The 22,468-nt window shown below is 35.0% G+C and overlaps 1 protein-coding gene across 6 annotated transcripts in view; it reads right to left on the minus strand.

The window, feature by feature from the left end:
* LOC123674723 (Kv channel-interacting protein 1-like) overlaps positions 1-22,468 on the minus strand; it is a 228,272-nt gene that overhangs the window by 17,357 nt on the left and 188,447 nt on the right. For all 6 annotated transcript variants that reach the window (XM_045609729.1, XM_045609723.1, XM_045609727.1 and 3 more), the window contains one exon: positions 15,675-15,748. In XM_045609729.1, coding sequence (XP_045465685.1) covers positions 15,675-15,748 — 74 coding nt within the window. The remainder of the gene's footprint in view (positions 1-15,674; positions 15,749-22,468) is intronic.

Consider the following 22,468-nt stretch of genomic DNA (forward strand, 5'->3'; position numbering starts at 1 on the left):
TAAAATGCAGGACGAGTTTTATATACTGCAACATCACGGGGGAAATATGTGCGGTGTCTACTTTTAATCGTTACCTCGGAACGCCTGACGCGAACATAATCTGACCAGCATAACGAATTCGTCCTATATCAATCAGGCCTAGGGCTGTGTATCTATCAGACGCATCTGGAGACATGCATTTAATCCCATACTGTCCTGGATCACTGAATAGAAAATGGCCGGCCATTATGTTTGCATTTGGATGATAAAAGACGGTTAAATGTATGAGGTGCTCGTTGGGCTGTATAGCTTTGCTGGACTTTGCTGGCATATTCAACTCATCCGGGTTCACTTAACTTTAACATGAGTTTTCTGTTCTTGTTCTCTGCCTTTAATATGCCTTAATTAACCGAATAGTTTCACGCCGTTAAGCGTTACTACAGTTAACGGTGTGAAACTATTCTGTTAATTAACTATACGATGTACCTAATACTCACCCATAGCTGTTAATGAAATGAAAAACTTCACGTTATATGCAATGCATTTCAAAGTAGAATAGCATGAAACCAAGCAATTTTGCAATTGAAAAAACAGTACCTATTCACTTGCTTCCATCTTGAAAAGTTTACAACGAATGCTTTTGAACATGAGTCTACTTTTATGTCACTTCAAAATAATTCGATTCCCCCTCATTCATTTCGCCACACAATCTTTCCTAGGATGAAATTACCAAAGACCAAATAGGAGAGTCGATGAGAAAAATTAAAAATAGGAAAACTTCAAAATAAGATAGAATAAAAGTGAGATATCAAAAGACACGGAGGAAAGGTAATCGTTAGATGAAGAGAATGAAGAAACAGCATAATAGTTCCAATATTCAAACAAGGGGACAAAACCGATCAAGTAGACTATCGCGGAATAAACATTGCTGAACAACTATTTGAAACTTCTAAAGAAGTTCATCGCTGATAAAATAATCTCAATAACACAAAAAACAGCAGGGATTTCGAAAGAACCGATCTACTACTGTTAAACTTTCTAATGAATAACACGACATACTTATTCTCTCCTCAAAGTGATAATGATTTCAAACTCTTCATACAACCAGTAAAAAATATTATGAAAATTCGAGAATGAACTTTTTCATTTTCCCATGAGGAGTTAAGGTGATACAATATTCTCCTAAAATTCGAAATGGATCGCGGAAAATAATTATATCTTATATCAGATAATAATTCTGTTGGTAGCAAAATGGCGAATGCGCCTATATAAATGTATGTTTGTTTATTTGGAAGTTTACAAGCACATTCATTTTAATTCTTCTCGAGGATCGATGATAACAACAATAAAATTTGAAATTGAAATAAACTAGAAATAGTTCTGCTATTTTCTTTGAATCCTCCTGCATATACAAAACGCAAAATCAACAATCTAAAAGTGGTAAACTAATTATGTATGTATGAGTATTATCAAAATAGAACGAATTGATCTAATGAAAGAGCAGAACACTAAAAAGAGAAGAAAATGAATAATGATGAATTATAAATGTAGCAATTATTTCAACGGGAATGAAAACATACTTGTGCTAATGGAATGAGAAATTATTTAATTCGAGAGCTATTCCAATTATCACGATTAAAGAGAATTAGCTAAGATGAACTGAAAAAATATTCATCAACTTGAACTGCTCCAATACGATTAACATTGATTTTAAATAAATATTTGTTATTCTGAATTTAAATCACCCTAAATCTGAGTAACTATTTGAATTAATGAAAAAAACAGATGGGGAAGTTCCAAATGATTTCTGGCTGTAATATTTTATCTTGGATTCGAACAGTTTGTTACAAAGGGACTCTTTCTTTTTTCCAGTAACGTAGCTAGGAAGTTAACATTGAATGAATAATTTTTTGCGCCAGTTTCCACTTAAACATCTGAGAGTATGAAATCTAAATTACCAATCAAATTTGAATTGACGTGGACACAATAAAATGCTTGGAAAATAAGGCACTGGAATTCCTAATTGCATTTGTGTTTCATTTCCTTCAGTCTATAGTATTTTATCGTGTCCACACAATTTCAATTCAAATGGTTATTGGTATTCAATATACGGAGCTGAACAAGTGGAAAACGGTTCTGAAACGTAGTAGAAAACAAAAGATTTAGAAACAGTAGAAAAAAGTATTTCACTAGTTTGAAAAAATATAGAGTCGATTAAAAAAAAATCTATGTGCGATTAACATTTTTTTTTGTTATTAGTGTTAAAAGATGTTACCGACGAAACCATATACAAGTTGATATCAAAATATAATGCGACAGCCTGTAACATTTGAGGGGATGAAACATTTATCTTATAACAATAAAAAAAATAAAATAATTACGAAATTCATAAAAAAATTGGAATTAAGTATTGTATCAACCAATTCAACAGCTATTAAGTGCAGAATAGTGGAATCAACGTCAATATGAACACAACAAATACCATTTGGATTTTATCAGAGAAGTAACTTTCCCAAATACATATAATAATTGGCATTAAATATTTTCTTCGTAGTTTGAAGAACTCAAGTTTAAAATTTAACGTTGATTTTTCTGAAAAACAATATTGTTTTCCTTTTTTATAGAAGTTTGTTCCGGGCACTCCTTTGATTTCGATATTTCTATTATACAATGGTTGTCCAAGTTTCTAGAAATAAATTTGTGACCAGGGAATTTATTGCATAACATCACATTCAAATAAACCCTGATATTTAGCCGATCGTCTCTGGAATGAGAATGTGTTGTTTCTATTGGCTAAAATAGTCCACGTTCTGTCCAGGGGCCGATTTGGTTACTTTCATTGGCTGCAGCTACGCACATCTATCACTTCTTAATTATCTTTCTCATTATTTGCGTGAATAACTCACAGTTTTTTTTTAGAGTTGTTAGATAGTTGTGAAAACTGACCAATAAACTCTTATATTATTATTATTATATTATCAGTGCTGTCCGTTGGGGATTAATAAAAGGAGCATTCTTACTCGGTTTTATTACGTTGTGTGACTGATTTTCTTTTCATTTGGATGAAGTATATTCAGAGACATTTCCACATCTCATCAATAGAACTATTTTATGGATTTATTAAGAGTCTTTCAAGAAAATTCAATGAAACACCTACGAATGATTCTACAGTCATTGAGAAAATGAGAGAAGTTTTTATTGATAATATTTATGTAGGTACATATAAGTCCAGTTTCAGATGGGTGAATATATTTCGCAAAGTAAGTACCTATACTACTTATATGAACGAACATTGATTTCGTGATGTAAGCAACTGCTAAGGTTTGTAAGATTAAATCAATTCATTCCTATTTATAAATCGTATAAGTACGATTACGTACATTTGAAAGTAGTTCGAGTATTGAAGAGCGGCATCTGAACGTAAGCTCCTCATACTCTTGATAGTTCGAATTATTATTCAGGTGACGGCAAGTTTATTATCTTTGCGAACCTCTTCCGCTGATAATCATGTCTAAGGCTTTCCCAGTTCATTGTTCATCGCGTGAAACGATGTACGAGGCTTGCGTTTGCGAAATTTAAATTGATAGAACAGCATCATGATTAGATTGCAAAACTGGGTGTGATCCAACGTGTTTTCGGGAAGATAGGTATAATGCGAGATTAGGGGGTTATAAAGGTGAATGATTAAAACTCATGCATTATGTAGATGAAGCCTGTTGTTGACGATTGGTGCGGTCGAGCACCTTTATGGTTTGAAATGAAGACTTGTTCTCTTTCTGTTTAGATGTGTGGTTGGATTGAATATGAGTTCTGGAGTGATGTATTGAATTTGCCCTCTATGTTTTACAAAGGATGTATGAATTAGGTTTATTCTTGTCTCGTATCTGCAATTCCGAAGATCTTAAAGCTTCGGCTTGATAAATATTTCGTTATTTCCGGGACGACTGATTGTGAGTCAGTCAAGAGATTTTGAAATATGAATGGAGACCGTGTTGGATATATCCGGGCTTTTCACGGATTGGTTTACCAAATTGACGAAAAATCCCTTTATGAATGAAAGACGTATGTATTTTTGGATTTATTTGAAAATTATACACATATATAGGGTGTTCCTAAATTGAAGTTATGTACAAAGGAAAATGAGAGATTCTTTGAATAATTTTGAGGAAATGAAGGTCTATAATTATGTGCAACTGCTTTGTTTTCGATATAGGTATAGGGTGTTTCTTGTAGTATTACTTATGATGATTATACCAGTCCATCGAATTTTTATCGATATTTGCTCTAGATTGGGTAAATAAGTACCAAAACTTATAATCGATTTTTTCATCGCAACTAACTAAATGGATCTTTCTAATAATTAAGAGTTCAGCTGAAGATTACTTGAAAATTGTTTGATATTTTTCTTATTGATTTTATTGATTCATTTCGAACTTCTTAGATTTTTCCAAAGCCCCTTCAATTTATGAAGAATCGAAATACAGGGTGCGGCAGAGCCGATTAATGAGTTTTGACAGGTCATTGCTTGGGATGTGGTAGGGGTAGGAAGGTGCGGAAGGAGTCTTTGTGTTCCTTAAAGTCAGTTGTTTTCAGTCAGCAACATGATTTGGACCGGAGTGCAATGTGGCTATGCCGTTCGCACGATTTACGAAAATAACCGTTCTGTGATCGGGACACATCGCACATTTCGGAGACATTTCGGCATTTCTGTCAAAGTTTCAGTCCCCTCTGCAAACACAATCAAAACTCGTCAACTGAAGGAAACAGGAAGTACACGATGAGGGCGAAGACATGTACGACCGAGAACGGTAAGAACACCGGAAGATATGCAGACTGATCGAGTAGCAGTAGATCATTGACCAAGACGCTCTGCACGATCTGGGTGACATCTGGTTCCAGTAGGATGGCGCTACAACCCACACAGCTCGAACTTCAATAGCTGTTTTGAGACATGTTCCTAGGGACACAGGACTCACTAAAAGGGGACATGGGTTGGCCTGCGCGCTCACCAGATTTGAGCATCTGCGACTTCTTCTTTTGAAGATAATGTCTTCAAACATCATTCACACACCCTGCCAGAACCCAAGCAGCGAATAACCGAAGAAATCCGGGCCATAACGATCGAGATGAGATATGTCGAAAAGCGGTCGAAAACTTCCAAAATCAACTACAACAGTATGTCTCTGCTGACGCCGCCATGTTAGAGATATCGTTGTCAAAACTTGAGCAAAACAACCATATTTCCTACTGCTTCGAATGACTTTTCTGACCATTTTTTCAATTAGCCCTTCGAAACTCTTCAGTCGGCTCTGCCGCACCCTGTATCTCAAAAACGGTAAGTTTTGAGTTGATGAACTTTAGGACAAACTTGGTTTGCAATCTGAAAATTCGATAAAAACATAAGAAGAAACATATGTTACGTGGTATATACTTTTTTGGTACACCTGTGTATTTCCAAACAATTTTAAAATGTAGCTCTAATGGGGCGAAAATTTCAGCTTTCAACCGTAATAGAGCGTCTTTCCAATGGTCTTGTATACAGTTCTGTAGCATCCAAAGGTGCAATCGGCGCTTCTGAATTCACGTAAGTACTTTTGCCATTTTTTCTTCAAGAGTGATACATCTGGGTTATAAATTAGCAAATCTCTCTTTATTCCCAATAATAATCTCCAACAATATTCGGTAGTTTCGTAAATACGACACTGATGTAGATATCACGCAATAAAAGACAAAATAAAAAATTCCCCCCATCAAATTCAATAAGCCCATCAAGCCTCCTTGTACACTCGATGAATAAAAATCGCTCCCACGCTAATATTTCCGCTGACGAGTCCCTTCATCGGAAGATCGACGAGAGCGTCGAAATCAGGTCGGAGATTGTCCCACTTTCCAGCGCAATAAGCGCCCGTCCCTCAGCGCCTCTTGCCGCCCGTTACGTCGGAGGTCGCATTTGCATCGTTCCCGACGGCCGGCAGGTCATCCCGGAAAGCGACCACCATTTGTATCCGGTTTTGCGACGGCCGGACGGCGAGAACACGCCCGGGCGCTGGTTACGTCCGCGAATAATTTTCACTTCAACGTGTTCACGCCCAGGAGGTTAATTAATCGGAATTTAAAACGATAGGAAAAATGGGAAAACAGAGTTAGCGCCACCGCGGATGACATTCGACCGTGGCGTTTTAAATTATGTGGCCTGGGCTTGATGTTTCGTCGACGTCCTGCGGTGGTTTTCGGGCGGTGACGTATGTTCAGGAACATAGAGGGACATAGTACGGTTTTGGTTTGATATTGAAAAAAATGGTATGAATTAATTACAGGGAAAAATTTAGTTATCTGAATATCCGGAAGCTTTTACAGTTTATACGGCTTGGTTCAGACAGCTCTTGTAATAGGTGATCCTTATGGAATTCATCAATTCAGAGGGATTATTAAATTAATTGTTTATAAATCAATTCCTTTTTGATATTTTAAATTATTGATTATAAACTATAATTGATAAACTGTTATTGTAAAAAAAGGTTTACTTATATTTGTAGAGTTAGAGGGTTTAGTAGATGACATATGTAGATGACATTATTTGATTCACAAGAAATCGATAACGTATCTGACGTTGATGTACAAGTTAGTGCTTCAGTTATTAGCTCCCTTTAATCCGTCCATGAACATGTGTTTTATTTTCGCTCTGTATATACAGGAACTTGTTTTACTGTTTTGATTCTTTTGAATTCTGAACTAGATTAATGAATTTCAAAGTCTCGAAATCAATTTTCAATTTTATATAGAAGTAATAAAGGAACATGAGAGATTCCTTGGATGATTTCAAGAATAAAAAGTTCCATAAATATGAGAATCCAAAAGCATTGTTTTCTAGATACAGGGTGTTTTTTGTAGTCCTAGTTTTTTGAGTTGCTTAACCAGTTTATCGAATCTTCATTAATCCTCACTGCAGAGTGGGTGAATAAGTACTAAAATTTATAATTTATTTATTTATCTCAGCTCACTCAATTGATCTTTATTATAATTCGGATTTTCCTGAGGATTACTAGAGAGCTGTTTGAATTTTTTTTTCTCGAAATCTATAGCAGATACAACAGAACTACAACAAATCAAAAAGTGTAGTACTGAACCAGAATTTCTTTTTACATTTTTCTAAACAACCAGTGGTTCACCAACAAATAGTTCTGGAGGAAAGAATCGGAAACGCTTCCAGAAAAAATATCGCCCTGTAGATTTGCATTCACAATTAGCATATCACATGATGAAAACTTCAATTGGAATATCTATGACAATTCAAGTTGAATATCTTGTGGAGGGAAGGTGCTATGAGAAAAAAACTTGAACTTCAACACCTGTATCTAGAAAACAGAATGTTTGCAGACTCATGTTATAGGACTTTTTTTCTTAAAATGATCCGAGAAATCTGTCATTTTCTTTTATACCTCCAATCAAGGAACACCCTGTGGATAAAGTCAATTCAAAAATTATGTCTTCACAAATGAATTGCAATTTGAATGAAACACAATAAATTGTACAACACAGCCCAGATAATTTTTCGATGCAAATTACTCAGTTCAGTTCAGTGATAACTATAGTATTGAAATTTTGTGACGAAAATGATACAAAAAACAGAAAACAACATGTAAGTATATACTGATGACGAATGCAAAAATCACAAATGGTAAACAAGAGGCGACTGCGAAAAAGCGGATAGATAGAGGAAAATAATGAACCTCGGACATAGACGTGCTCGTAGAGCAATAAAAGAATTCATCTTGAAAGCGATAATAAACTCATAAACCGTAAAGAGTCTGTTTTTTACTGACGTGTCGATTTCACAGGAAAGTGAAGTGATTATTGGTTCATTTTATGGACAAATTTTCGTTCTTCGTCTTAGCGAGAATTCTAAAATTTTATATTTTGTCTTAGGGGGAGGGGGATTACCCCCAGTACCCATCTATGTCTACACCCTTGCTAAAGTCAGGATAATATATTGATCCTTCAAGACATTGCGTGAAATGTTAGAAAAATGGGAAAACATCGACTTCTGATCTTGAATAAGTATGTGTACTCTCAATAAATAACTAAGAAAATATCATTTGAAACCGTTAGGGAAACCGCACGAACCTTTCGGGTTATCTTGGAATACCAACACAACCTAACGGGCGATCGGGGACTATACGAGACGTTCATTTCTCCTCGAAAGACTAAAAACCCTTCCGCCACGATACAGCAGTGACCTTTCACGATGCAACAGAAAAATTTCCGCGGCCTCTCCTCCACGCAACGATCGATTCGTATCGTTATTTCGCCATCTCATCTGTTCCGAGCACTCCCGCAAATTGTACGCCCGTCATTCGATTAATTCGACACAAAGCACATCCGCCTGAAATATCGTCCACGGCCTCCTCGCCAGTCTCGTTTCCGTCGTTCTTCCTCATCCCCGGACGCGACAACCCTTTTCGGTCCATCCTCCGGATTGATGAAAAATGAATTTTGCGACGACGACGTCGTCCCGTTTTGGATAACGGGGACGCTCTAATGGCTGAATATTTTATTCGATTTTAATAAAGGATGTTTCTTGTTCCGCCGTCCCTGTTTTCCGGTGAATTATGGAGTGATATCCCAGTTTGGGGTGGGATGACAAGCGACGTGAGCGATGGAAAAAAAAGGCACGATAATAACTTCTTATATTTTTTGGGACTGTTCCGGAATTATTCCCGCTAGGACGCGATTCCGACTGGAAGTTTCGTTCAGTGGATGACGTGAATTCGGAATGAAGAAAACGCTGTTAATTCCTTACAGGTTTTCAGTATTTTCTTAAACTCACAAATAAACAGACTAGGAATCTACTTTCAAAAGGGCCAAACTTCAAAGAAAGATCGTACAAGTTATTTGCAAAAAAAATCGTATATGACATGCTCGAAATGTAGATGGTAATTTTTCAATTTGACATTTCTTGATTTCACAAAATATATCAAGTTTTTCCTTAAATCAATTACACAAGGGAACAGCTGTTTTCGCTTCGCGGTTTTTTGAGCTGATTCTATATCAATTTGATTTTCTGAATTCAAATAACGTATTCATTTTTACCTAGGAGCTCAAATTTTAATTTACAATTTTAGAGAAATATAAGTTGGGTACATTATTTTAACTCAAATCCGTAAGTGCAGTGAACAAAAGTAGATACAAAATTTTTATTTTAGATATACAAAATACAATATTATGCCGCACTTACAAACAAACAAAAACATTGAAGAAATCAAATAGTCACCCAACTCTTTGACAGCTTCTTTTCCGCAACATTCATGAATGTTTTTTTAAATAGTCCCTTTTAAAACTCCAGCAGTAATCTGCCATCATGTGCATATCCTATCTTCCTTGGTAACGGTCCTCCATAACTTTAATATCTTGGTGAAATCTTTCACCTTGTCTCTCACTCATGTCTCCAAAATTTTCTGGACAAGTGACTGTGTTTTAATACTCATATTGCACTCTGAAGATTTGAAACTATTAAGCATCTTGTTAACCATTTCAACATAGATTTAAGCTTTACGTTCGCCTAGAAAATTTCAGTTTTCCTTGTATAGCCACATAAAATTTGACCAAATATCTGGAAACAGCTTTGAATTTGCTACAAGATAAGAAGTTTTGTGTGTCAAAAATTCTTATTGCGGGCATGGTAATAGTATATTGTGCAACCAGTGGGGAAAGTCCAACTTTTCTGGCGAGTGTGGATTGTGGAAACACTATACTTTTCCTACAATTGCACAAATTTCAATAATTCAAGTAATGGACTTGAATCAAATCAAAATGGCCTTCGTTGACAGTATGTGCTTATTTATTACGTTTCCATAGAAACGACTCAAAAGCCCAATTTCATTGGTCTAACAAGCGAAGTGTGGATAAAGTGCCCTGAGAAATAATATTTCCAACAGTATGAGCAATACATAGTTTTGAAATTGAGTAGCTATGAAGAATACGCTACTTTTCATAGCAGTTGTAGGAAATAGTAAATTGTGCAACAAGTGGGGAAAGTCCAACTTTTCTCGCGAGTGTTGAAGTTTGTGGCACGAGCCTGAAAGGCGAGTGCCGCAAAAACACGAGCGAGAAAAAGACTTTCTCCACATGTTGCACACTATACTTTTCCTACAACTGCACAAATTTCAATAATTCAAGTAATGGACTTGATTCAAATCAAAATGGCCTTCGTTGACAGTATGTGCTAATTTATTGCGTTTCCATAGAAACGACTCAAAAGCGCAATTTCGTTGGTCTACCAAGCGAGGTGTGGGCAAAGTGCCGTGGGGAATAATATTTCCCACAGTATTAGCAATACATAGTTTTGAAATTGAGTAAGCTGTGAAGAATACGCTACTTTTCATAGCAGTTGTAGGAAATAGTAATTTACGTAACAAGTCCGGAAAATAGGGGTTTTTTGGACGAATAGACAAAATTCCAGGTCGAGCGTAAGCGAGTCCTGGAAGTCTGTGAGTTCAAAAAAACCATTTGCGGGCGTGTTGCGTACAATATTTTTTCGGCAACCATGTAAAATAACACTATCGCTGCTGCTTTCCATATTTTATTGCGATTGCGATAAAAAAACATGCAAATTTTTGACAACTAATTTCATACGAACTGTCAGCCGTTATCTCGGTTGCTATGGATTCCATGATTCTTTTCCGGCCTAGTCCGGGAAGTACGTACTTTCCGGACTAGGCCGGAAAATGCTACTTTCTCAGAGAAAAAGCGTCCGGGAAGTGAGCACTTCCCGGACGGTTGCCGAAAAAGAATATTATGACTTTGCAGTGAACAAAATCAGTCATATTTTTCCAATGGTTTTATCGATAAAAAATTATTCATTACGGACATGTTTTCTTTTCAGCAAAAAAAGATCATACAGTGTGCTTCGAATAACATTAAACTTTCACGTTAGCTGCTTGTCATCTTCCATAATATCATGGCTAACAAGTTAACAATGAAAAATTGAAATATTCCAAACCTATTTTTGCTCTATCTTGAAGCTCTTCATGATTAAATATTGGACGAATTCTTTTGGAAATCATGAATTTATCTGTCGAATTCAAATAATTCAAACGAATTTTAATAATACAGATTTTATAAAAAAATGTATAGAAAACAGACATGATATCCATTTCCTTAGCACGAAGGCAATAAGAATTTTTTGACACACAGTACTTCTTATCTTATGGCAAATTCAATGCCTTTTCCAGATATGCTGTCAATCGAAGAAAAAAAAATGTTTCTTTCGCATTTATTCACTACTACTGTAGTGATCTGATCATTATACAATGGAGTTGAATATCGTGTCAGATAGGGTTCTCTTATAAAACAATACTTGTATAGTATATTCAAAGTCACCTGAACTAGTCCATAAAAATCTTGGCCAGATGTCCCTTTGAAGTGGATACCGCGATCCGCTAAATACCGGGATTCATTTGAGAGTATTGTTTGGCAATAATTTCATTGGCCCCAAAGAAATTTCAGGACACTTGGACAACCCTTGTATAATCGAATTATTCTGGCTCCTTCCAAGTGACTGAATATACTATAGAAATCCTAAACCGGCGCATTCGCCATTCTGTTGAACTGTGCTTTTTATAGACTTCGGTCACTTTTGAAACGATTGCGAAACACTTTTACTCTTAATGTGCATATATCGGAATTTTCATCTCAGAGGATTTTGAAGAATGGTGAATTTGAGTAAATTAATAATCCACTCACTGAGAGGAAGAAACATGCAAAAGTGGCAACTTTACTAATTAGATGAAAAATGATATTCTTTTCATCTAATGAAAATTTAGTTTTGAGCTCCCTTCCCCAAATAAATTGTTTTCCAGCAGTTATACTTAATCATACGTAATAATACGTATACTAGAATTTTTTCACCAATTTTCATCCAATTGAGATAATATCAAACATGTTTTTCATTAAAAAGTAACTGAACTTTTAGATGAATACAACTCTAGATTCATTTCATTTTTATATTATTGTAACGAACGAAAATAATAAGCGCATAGAAACGAGTGCGTCGAAATATGAATGCAATTTAAGTTATGAAAACCTGCCAGTTTTGGTTGCCTGATATATAGATAAGAAGTAATTTTGTGGACTGTTCTGACACAATGAAAAATACCGTATCTCTTATTTAACATCCATAGCCATATGTGTATTCCTCACATACAGTTAACGAAAATGAAATCGTTTCCTGTTTTCATCCATCCATCCCACACTCAGTGAGCGTTATGAAAAAGTACGACAGATGTGTTCAAACTGCCACATTTAAAACGCTTAAAATTCTCAATTCTTTCGTTAATTCCTCGAACATGTTGTATATGGAACGCTCGCAAACTTTTCGTATGGATGCCCAAAAATGCCTACAAATTTAATCTGCCAGAAGTTTCCTCGCTAAACGGATTATATGGAGCGGAATCTGCAGAAGCCATCCCTAACTACCATGAATTGACAACCAGCCTACCGTGAAGGCAGCGAAACCCATCGGAGCAATATAATATTTCTGAGTCGGCACCAGATTCTCGTTTCAAGATATCATCATGACACTTTCATTAGAAGCGTACTTTGCACCTCTGTTCCCGCAAATTTCATTCAGAATTTCTAAATATCAAAACTTATTAAATAATTGTCACTAGGAGTATCTGAAGAACCTTTGATTTTTGAACTGAACTTCTTACATGAGGCATTATTCGGAGTAATCTTATGAATTCATAGAATGAAAATTTTCATGCGAAATTTTATGTTGATAGTTTTTTCAGAGGCGAAAAAAATTCTAGAAGAATAACGGAAAAACCTTTCATTTCTGTAACAGATCCGGCAGTTGAAATTTGGTGAATAAATGTGAATATACGGGTGATTCCGGAGGAGACCGTCAGATTTCAGGAGAACTAGTCAAGGCAGTTTCGAAACAATGTGAGGTTTATGGTTGAGGGCCTCTATTGAGAGTCTACAGGGTGATTTGTCCGATTCGCCGGATTTTTCTTTTATTCATAACTTTGGTATGACTTGATCAAATCGCACAAACCACCCTGTAGACTCTCAATAGAGGCTCCAACCATAAACCAAACATTGTTTTTAAACTGCCTTGACTAGTGGAAACTTCTCCTAAAATCTGACGGTCTCCTCCGGAATCACCCTGTATTTTATGTTCATTGGGTCACCAGAACTCGATAAAAAAAAAATTCCGTAACAACAGATTGAATAGGTTTAAATTCGGTTTATAAGGATGTTCCTTTGGTAAATGTAGGTAGGTATGATACATACGGCAACCTGAGATGAGCACAAAACGCCCATATCTACTCCATAGCCATAGGTTGTTGATGTATTAACCAATACTTTCATTTTCTCATGAATTTTGAACCACCTTATATAGTCAGTTGATATTTGGAACAATTCATTATGTTCATCAAGAGTTCTATTTGAAGATAGTTGGTGGGGAACTAGGAGTTCTTCGGCCTGCTGGACCATGGATCTTTCTCTTTTGAATTTTATATATGGGTCGGATTAAGAATTAAATGTATAATGATCAAACTATGAATTACCAGGGTCTGAAAATTGAAATTGTGGATTTCGGTAGTTTGGACTCTGCCGAAATTCGTAGAGTAACTCTTAGAGAAAGGAAATCATGGAATTCCTAAAATTAAAATTAAACTTCGTGAAATATCTCAGGAAATAAGCATTTTAGAGCACTATTTTTTGACATAGATTCAACCTGAACAATGAAAAAAAAAAGAAGAGTTTTGAGGTATTCGTCATGGCTGACATTGACATTGAAATCGAATTACCCTGTACGTTCAATTGAACTTTTAATTGACGGAGGAGAAACATTGATATGCCTTCGGATGGAAGCTAGAAATTTTCATGCGAAAATCACTAGTTTCTGACAATGGAATAACGTCCTATTTGAGAAAATTTAAAATTTTTTTCAGATGTCAGAAAAATATTCTGAGATAACTATGCAAATGATTCATTAAAAGAATATAGAATTGAATGAGTAACCTGATTAGGCATAAAAAACTGGTTGTCAGATTTAGAAAACAAATCGAACAAATCTGACGTTCTTTCCAAATATTCATCTATACCAACAAACAGTAACCATAAAATTTCAAAGTGTTTACTTCGAGACTTTCTTAGAAATATCCTGATCAACGGTCTTCGAGAATCATCCTGAAAATACATAAATACTCCCTATAAATACAGACTGGAGCTCCTTGATGTTACTTCCCTTGTTGGTTTGAGGTTCAGATTGATGATTTTACGATCTGAACAGATAGTGTGATTCGATGGGCTGTGTAAAACAGACCAACATGTTAAGGTTCAGCGTACAACCAAATCAAGAAAAGCTTCCAAACGCCAGCAAAAAATATCAAGAAAATACAAGAAATGTTCAGGGGGAAAATCCGGAAAAATAATATAACCAAAAAATATATGGAACAAAAGTTTCGTTCATTACTTTTAAAGAAAAATTGATTTCACACGAGGAAACTACATATACAATCTGTTTTGATTGAATCAGGAACGGAAAAAAATAAAAATTTTCAACTAGATCCCGTTTCATTATTCCCTGTCTACTTCTGTATTGATCTGAATTTTTCTTTGATTTTCAAACCATACCTAAACATAACAGCGGAGGTAGTAGATGGCAGAAAAGCTGCCGAAATGAACCTATCGATATTTAGGACTATATTTCACGACATCGACTCTAATTCACTGCACTAATGAACCTCTGGAAGCGGTTTGAATAAGAATAAGTCGACCTTGAGAAAATAATTCATGTGGATGATTTTATTTCATGGAACGAGACGAGACTTAAATATTACAAAATAGTCCAGCCAAGTAAAAGTTATATTAATTTATCAAAAAATCATAGGTTTGAATTTCTTCTTGTATTCTTAGTTCTACTGAACGTCGAGAAGACTTCGAAATGAGGGAGAGAAAAATTGACAAAAAATTAACAACTGTAATTTGTCGCTTATAAAATCTGTCTAATTAACATTCGTATCAGTTATAACATATTTAATTTAAATTTTTGATATTCTTCGATGGCATAGTTCTGTGTGCATCTTTCATTCTCATTTTTGTCTTCATGAAACTTCTATTGAGAATTTTTCATCTCAAATGAAGGTTTTATTACCTATCGGGAATCAATCTAATTATTATTATAGAATATCGTATTAATCTAACTCAAGCTAAAAAATAAGGAGATGAAATAAATACATAGTTTAAGATTATAATTCTCTTATGGATAATGTTTTCGAATTTTCTTTTCCTGAGTCGTAGGATGAACCTGTTTTCTACAGAAACTAGTATCATAAAACGTTGATTGTGAAGAAAAATCAAGAATTCTTTTCCTTCACCCTATTTTTGCTTCTTGCTATATTTCACTTTTTACTCCCCTTAATGTCCTTGTAAGTCCATTCTTCCTTTTTTTATCTACGTCATGTTGCGCAGTTTATTTGGAGGAACCTCATTTTTTCGCCTGAACTCCAAAGCTAATGGGGTCGATAACCCAGAGAAGAATGTGTAATATGCAGGGTTTGAAAAGATCTTTGATAAAACTTGTATAGTTGGAATTGATTTATGAATGAATTTCGAACAACGAAACTCAAATAAGCAACCTCAACTGTCGTTTTTACTGACAATAATTGGAAAATAGCACTCACCTCAAAACTAATTAATCCGCTATGATCTTGATCCAAAGTATTGAACACATAATGAGCATACTGACTAGTATTGGCTGAAACAAAATGAACCATATTTAGCATTGTTGATCAGGAAGGATGTTGTAGTTTCTAAACATGAAAATACCATAGATATTTGTGAGAATGGATTTATGTAGTATCAAATAATAAGTACGCAGTGGCGCAGCCAGGGTTTTGTTTTGGGGGGTCTGCCATTCCAACTTAATGATTTTGTTATCAAAAATCGAAAGATTCTGATTGTTACGATAATTTTGGTTTGAATCTGGTTTCAGTATTAAATTTAGGTGAAAATTTGACTTTAAGTTTTCAAAGGTTATTAGTGCGAATAGTCATTCTCACAAAGTATAAGTATCTTTTTACTTGGCTGTATTTGAAACACAATTAAAAACATATATTTCAGTAACAAAACATTTATTTTATGAAAATAAAACTTCGGCACCTTTTTTAGTTACATAAAAGCATATTTTTTTATGAAAGAGCAACACCAGCATTCGTTGGCCACTTCGTCGGCTTTAGGATCGTGCTCAAATATTAATACTTCTTTGTATCGTATAGTGCTCAACTATTGAACTACTACCTAATAGGAGGTGACAATAAAATTTGAATTTTATGGTTATCTTTGGCAAGCAACCCCCAAGAAATCCTTTCAATAATGAAGTAGCCGACTGAAACAATAAATGAATGTAAATTTATTGAGTTTGTTTAACACCAAACAAATATGTTTTACTCGTTATTACATATTTTTACTATTAAATTTAAAATTTTGAATTGTTGGTATTCTTTGGAGGCTACATAACAGGCCAATTGAAAAGTTCCCGGTCTACCGGTTTTTTGGCACTATTCGATTTTATTATTTATAGTTCCTTCGAGGGCGATACAGCGATTATAGCGATCTTCCAACTTTTCGATACCATTTTTGTAGTACGCTTCAAAAGAGGCCTCAGTTTCGGCGTTTACTTCTTAATTAGCACTGAATTTCTTTCCAGCGAGCAGTTTTTTGAGGTCTGAGAACAGGAAAAAGTCGCAGTGGGCCGGATCTGGCGAATAAGGTGGATGCAGAAGCAATTCGAAGCCCAATTCAAGCAATTTTGCCATTGTTTCCATTGATTTGTGACACGGCGCATTGTCTTGATGAAACAACACCTTTTTTCTTCAGATGGGGCCGTTTTTCAACTATTTCATGCTTTAAACGATCCAATATCCCTATATAATAATCGCTGTTGATGGTCTGGCCCTTTTGGGGGTAATCAATGAATATTATACCTTCCGCATCCCAGAATACCGATGCCTTAACCTTGCCAGCTGATTGTTGTGTTTCCTCCCTTTGAATTCGGTTCATCGTGTGCATTCCACTCAGCTGACTGTCGATTGGACTCCGGAGTGAAATGATGGAGCCATGTTTCATCCATTGTCACATATCGACGCAAAAATTCAGGTTTATTGCATTTAATCAGCTTCAAACACTGGGCAGAATCATTAACACGTTGTTGGTTTTGATCGATTGTTAGCTAGAGCGGCACTCATTTTGCACACATTTTTCACATGTACAAATATTCGTGAATGATATGATGTACACGTTCAGATTATATCTTCACAATGTCTGCTGTCTCGATCAACTCCACTTTACGGTCATTCAAAATTATTTTGTGAACTCTTTTGATTTTTTTGTCGGTGACAGCCTCTTTTGGGCATCCACTGCGTTCGCCGACTTCGGTGCTCATTTCACCACGTTTGAACTTAACATACCCATCATTGATGATTGATTTTCCTGGTGCAGACCCCGGAAACTCTTCATCAAGCCAAGATTTTGCTTCAACTGTATTTTTTCCTTTCAAAAAGCAATATTTTATCAGCACACGAAATTCTTTTTCTTCCATCTTTCAACAAATAACAAAAGTAGCTACACTCACAATGCAATATCTCACAAACTAAGGGTCGGACTGCTGTTGAATTCTGGCATGTATCGTTTGAAGGTTGGTACTAACGAAAAATCATATGGATTTAATACTAGCACCATCATCTATGCATCAGACCGGGGATTTTTCAATTGGCCTTGTAGTGAATTTGAAATGTTTATGATAAAATAGCTAGGATGTATGAAATAATGGTTTATTCACTGATTAGATTTTGTTTGAGATTGTTTTCCCTTTTCCCTTTTTTGCTTCAACTGTATTTTTCCCTTCAAAAGCAATATTTTATCAGCACACGAAATTCTTTCTTTGCCATCTTTTTTCAAATAACAAAAGTAGCTACACTCACAATGCAATATGTCACAAACTAATGGTCGGACTGCTATACAATTTTGACACGTATCGTTTGAAGGTCGGTATTAACTGAATTTCATATGGATTTAGTACTATCACCATCATCTGTGCATCTGACTAGGGAATTTTCAATTGGCCCAATAGATAGACTGATAGACTACAATTTTTCTTTAATCCCCAATTGCATTTATAGAATGTCTTGTACCAATTCGAGGCATTATCGGCACGTCAATTGAATGCAATATTCGAATTCAGTCCCAATCCAGGTTTCTACAATTTAATTAAATAAAATACTGTATTTAATCCATGTATATATTCGATTCAATTAAAAAAAATCTTTTCATAGATTGAATGCGTTCAGGTGCGTACAGCGTCAACAATTTATCCTGATGAAATGCAATTTACTGGTAAATTGTTCGATTTCAAAGCACCCGCAACGTCGATATTCGGCTGACTAGTTTGAATCGATGATTACTTCCACCGAACCGTATATTGAATGACAAACAATCATTGATAAATGAAAGGATTGGAATTGATGAATGGAAAATTCGTGCTGAGTATATCACGCATTGACATTTCAAATACGTCGCATTCAAATTGAAATAATTCCAGGAAAATGGATGGTGTAGATATATCAATCAGGGCGGAATCATCAAGTCACTATGTGCTGAATATCTCAATTTACGAAAAAAGGTAGGTATTGTATATTTCGGTGGAATGAATGGTGAAATAGATCAGGTCAACCAACAAAGTTCGTGCTGTTTTTGATGGGATAATTGAGAAAAATATGATTCCGCAATTTTTGTACCTGTTCGTTTTTTGAAACAGAATCAAGGAGAAATGGGTTTCAAATATTTATTTGATCATTTGATCAATCCAGTTTTGTATTCTATGAATTCTATGCCTTTCATTCCATAGGTTGGTGATAATTCCGAATAATATCGATTTGAATAAGATATTAATAATAATAATAATAAAGGTTCTTTATTTTCTACAGGTATATTCCCAGTTAAAGAAAATCTTACAACTATCATTACATTTCACCATATAATAAATATCAAGAAAAAAAAAATAAATATACACATACATAATATATGCATATAAGGAATTAAATTTGACAAAAATTCAGAAGTGAAAATAAAGTAAACGGAACATACAATGGTGGAATTAATAAAGGTAACAAAATCCATACACTAAAATGTTTTCAATATCAAACACCAAAATTTTCTAAACCAACCATTACACTTCGTTTTAACCAAGTAAATAATTCAAAAACCTCCCTTTAAGATATACATTAATTACCTAATTACAGTTGTACCAGCTTCATTTTCGAATAATTAAAGTCGAATCACATCACCACCCCAAACATCAGAGACACGATGAGGATGGAGTGGCTTTTCAACAATCATTCTTGTATTTTCCCAGCCCCAAATGCCACAATTTTGCTTATGATGAAGATGATTTTTCGATGAAAATCCAAATCATTTTGATGCATTTCAAGCACCCAATCATCGAAGATAAAACGTTGCTGTTGATCGATTGGTTTCTTGTGTTAACTGAATTTTAAAAGCCTTCAATACGGTTTGATTCCGTTTGTGGAGAGTTTAATTCCCACGATCAATGAGGAATCGGCAACACTACAAGCTACAATAGCAATATTGTATGTTGTTCTTCAGCGACGAACACGATTTTAATTCTTCACATTACTAACTTGTCCAACAGTTCAAATTTTTCCACCAGTTTTACTATTTCTGGCCAAGAAGCTAATTCAAGACTACTCAAAAGCTTGGTGTACAGTGTGGCCTATTTCAAATATTGTTTATACCTAGTTTTCATCGACTGATATGTCATTGTTTTTTCTGTGAGATATTCTGTTGAAATATCGACTTTAACTGTTGGAACATTATCGATGTACCGGGTTTTTCACCATAATATGACCCCCCCTTTAACTTTGTTACTAAAAGAGGTACCAAAAAATGTTTTCTACAAAAGTTTCACACAATCGAAAAGTGTTTTTCAAAATGATTTCACAAAACGAAATATATACAGAGTGGGCAACATATTGATAGCAACTTCATTTTTTCAAATGGAACACCCTGTATATTTTTATATATTTGACTAGCTTTTTTCCCCTAATTTCAAATATATAACATATGTTTGGCCTATCTCTTTTATTCTGAGTACCACAGAGTTTTAAATTTTAAGAACCACCTGGCATGCTCAGTGATCAGTTTTCTAGTGGTAAACTGCGATAACTCAAAATGCTCTTTTTTGAGTTATCTCGTTGGCAATTTGACTATATGTCATATCGTTGCCAACGAGATAACTCAAAAAAAGGCATTTTGAGTTATCGCAGTCTACCACTTGAAAACTGATCACTGAGCATGCCAGGTGGTTCTTAAAATTTGAAACTCTGTGGTGGTAGTGGTGACATTAATTTAATGAGATCGCACTGTGTTTCCTTGTTGGGAATCATTGTTGATGACACCCTCACTTGGAAGTCCCATTGTGAAAAACTTGCGTCAAGAATAAATAGTGCGTGTTACCTCCTGCGCAGTCTAAAGGGTATTCTAGATCAAAATGATTTGATCAGCCTTTTTCATGCGCAAGTAATGTCAAGACTTAGGTATGGTGTCTGCTTTTGGGGAATATCTGCGGAGTCGCGGGCAGCGTATTTAGGGCACAGAAACGTGCTATTAGAGTGATGACTGGAGTTAACCGATTGACATCATGCCGAGACCTATTTAAAAAGTTTTCAATTGCCATACTTCCCGGTCTATATATAATCGAGTGTGGTGTATATGTGCACAAGAACAAAACAAAATTTACGAATAATGGGTATAATCATAATTTCGATTCAAGATTTAGAAACGACCTTAGAATACCTACACATCGACTCTCGAAAACCCACAACTCTTTCCTCGTGATGTCTTTAAAAATTTATAATAAGATACCAGCCGATATACGACATATCTCGGATCTCGTTCGTTTCAGGAGAAAACTCAGCGAGCTTATTGTCAGTCAATCCTTTTACAGCTCAGAAGAATTTTTTGGAGAAAAAGTTTGATATGAAAGTTTCGATTTTTAAAATGTTTTTTTTTTTTTTTGTGAACTAGGTACATGTTACTTTTTTCTTTTTGTTATGAGTTTTTTTATACCTTGTTGGTCGATGAAAAATTCTTTTCTATTCTATTCTATTCTATTCTATTATTGAAGAAATAAATGTCTCGAAAATAAGGCAACTATTTTATTGAAAAACAAAATGATTTCCTGCTCCTTCCGTCTCAAAAAATACCTTCAAGAGGGTTTTTTTTGTGGTGGTTATCTCGATCAGAATACTGAAATACATTGGATCTAAACTCAAATTGCTCAATAAAGACGAAGTCATATTCATTATAAGTAGAGTGATAAAAATGAATTGTCCCAATTTGATTGGTATTTATTCGTACTATCCGAGAATTGTGAATAATGCCTTCATTAATCACGTGGTTCTAACATGTACATCACTTGAAATTCTCGAAGCTTATATTGAATTTTTGCTCTTAAACGAACGATAAATTTTAACTTCACTCAAAATTGATTTATAACTCGAGAGAGAGACAAAACTTCGACTAATATTCATATGTACCTATTTCCTTATTTTTGAGAGGCACTCGAGCCATATACCCAACTCGAAACGAGAATGATTTATTCTTCTAATCCAAACACCGCTCTACTTTGAATTATGGCCCCGAGAAATGAGAAATGCGTGTTGGTTCCTCTCAGAAAGGTCCTTGGAAATGGCATAGTTTCAACGTCAGTTCTGGAACTGAAGCGAATTACCTAAGTAAAGAACAGAGATGAAACAACGCGAAATATCGTTTCGCCTCTAGAACTTCCGAGTAGAATTTGATTATGTCACAGAGTTTAACCCTATAAAGGTACTTGATGAAATCAGACAGGTATAATTGAATTTAGCCTAAAATCTGGACAAACCCTTTCTTCCAGATTCTACTTGAATTAAGAAGTAATATGAAGGGTGTTTCAGATTCAACACTTCATAAAAAATGCTTCGTTGTTTCAGACAGGAAGAAGAACTAGTTATGCCAAGGTTTTGTCTTTATATTCGAAGATCTACAAGGCTGTAAACCAATCAGTCATCAGTAAAACGGGAGAATAATAAAGAAGAGGGAATTCAAAATGTCTACAATGCGTATAATTTTTTGACATTTCTTATGTCCTTTGTGTTCAGTAGAATATGCCATATTCGTTCAGAAATTTTTAATTTGTTTTGTCGAAATCAGTGCTCATTTGTGAGAATTGAAAGAAAATAGAGAATTCATGGACGACATCATACAGTTAATAGACTCACTGACTGGTATGAATAAAAATGAAGTACGTTCATGCTAGAATTCTTGATTGTTTCGGTCTCTACTTGACGGAAATTCATCTCAATATGATTATGATTTGCGGGCTCATGTTTATAGAACACTTTTTTTCTCAAAATGATCC

This window comes from Harmonia axyridis, chromosome 3, assembly GCF_914767665.1.
Source record: "Harmonia axyridis chromosome 3, icHarAxyr1.1, whole genome shotgun sequence".
NCBI classification, from domain to species: domain Eukaryota; kingdom Metazoa; phylum Arthropoda; class Insecta; order Coleoptera; family Coccinellidae; genus Harmonia; species Harmonia axyridis.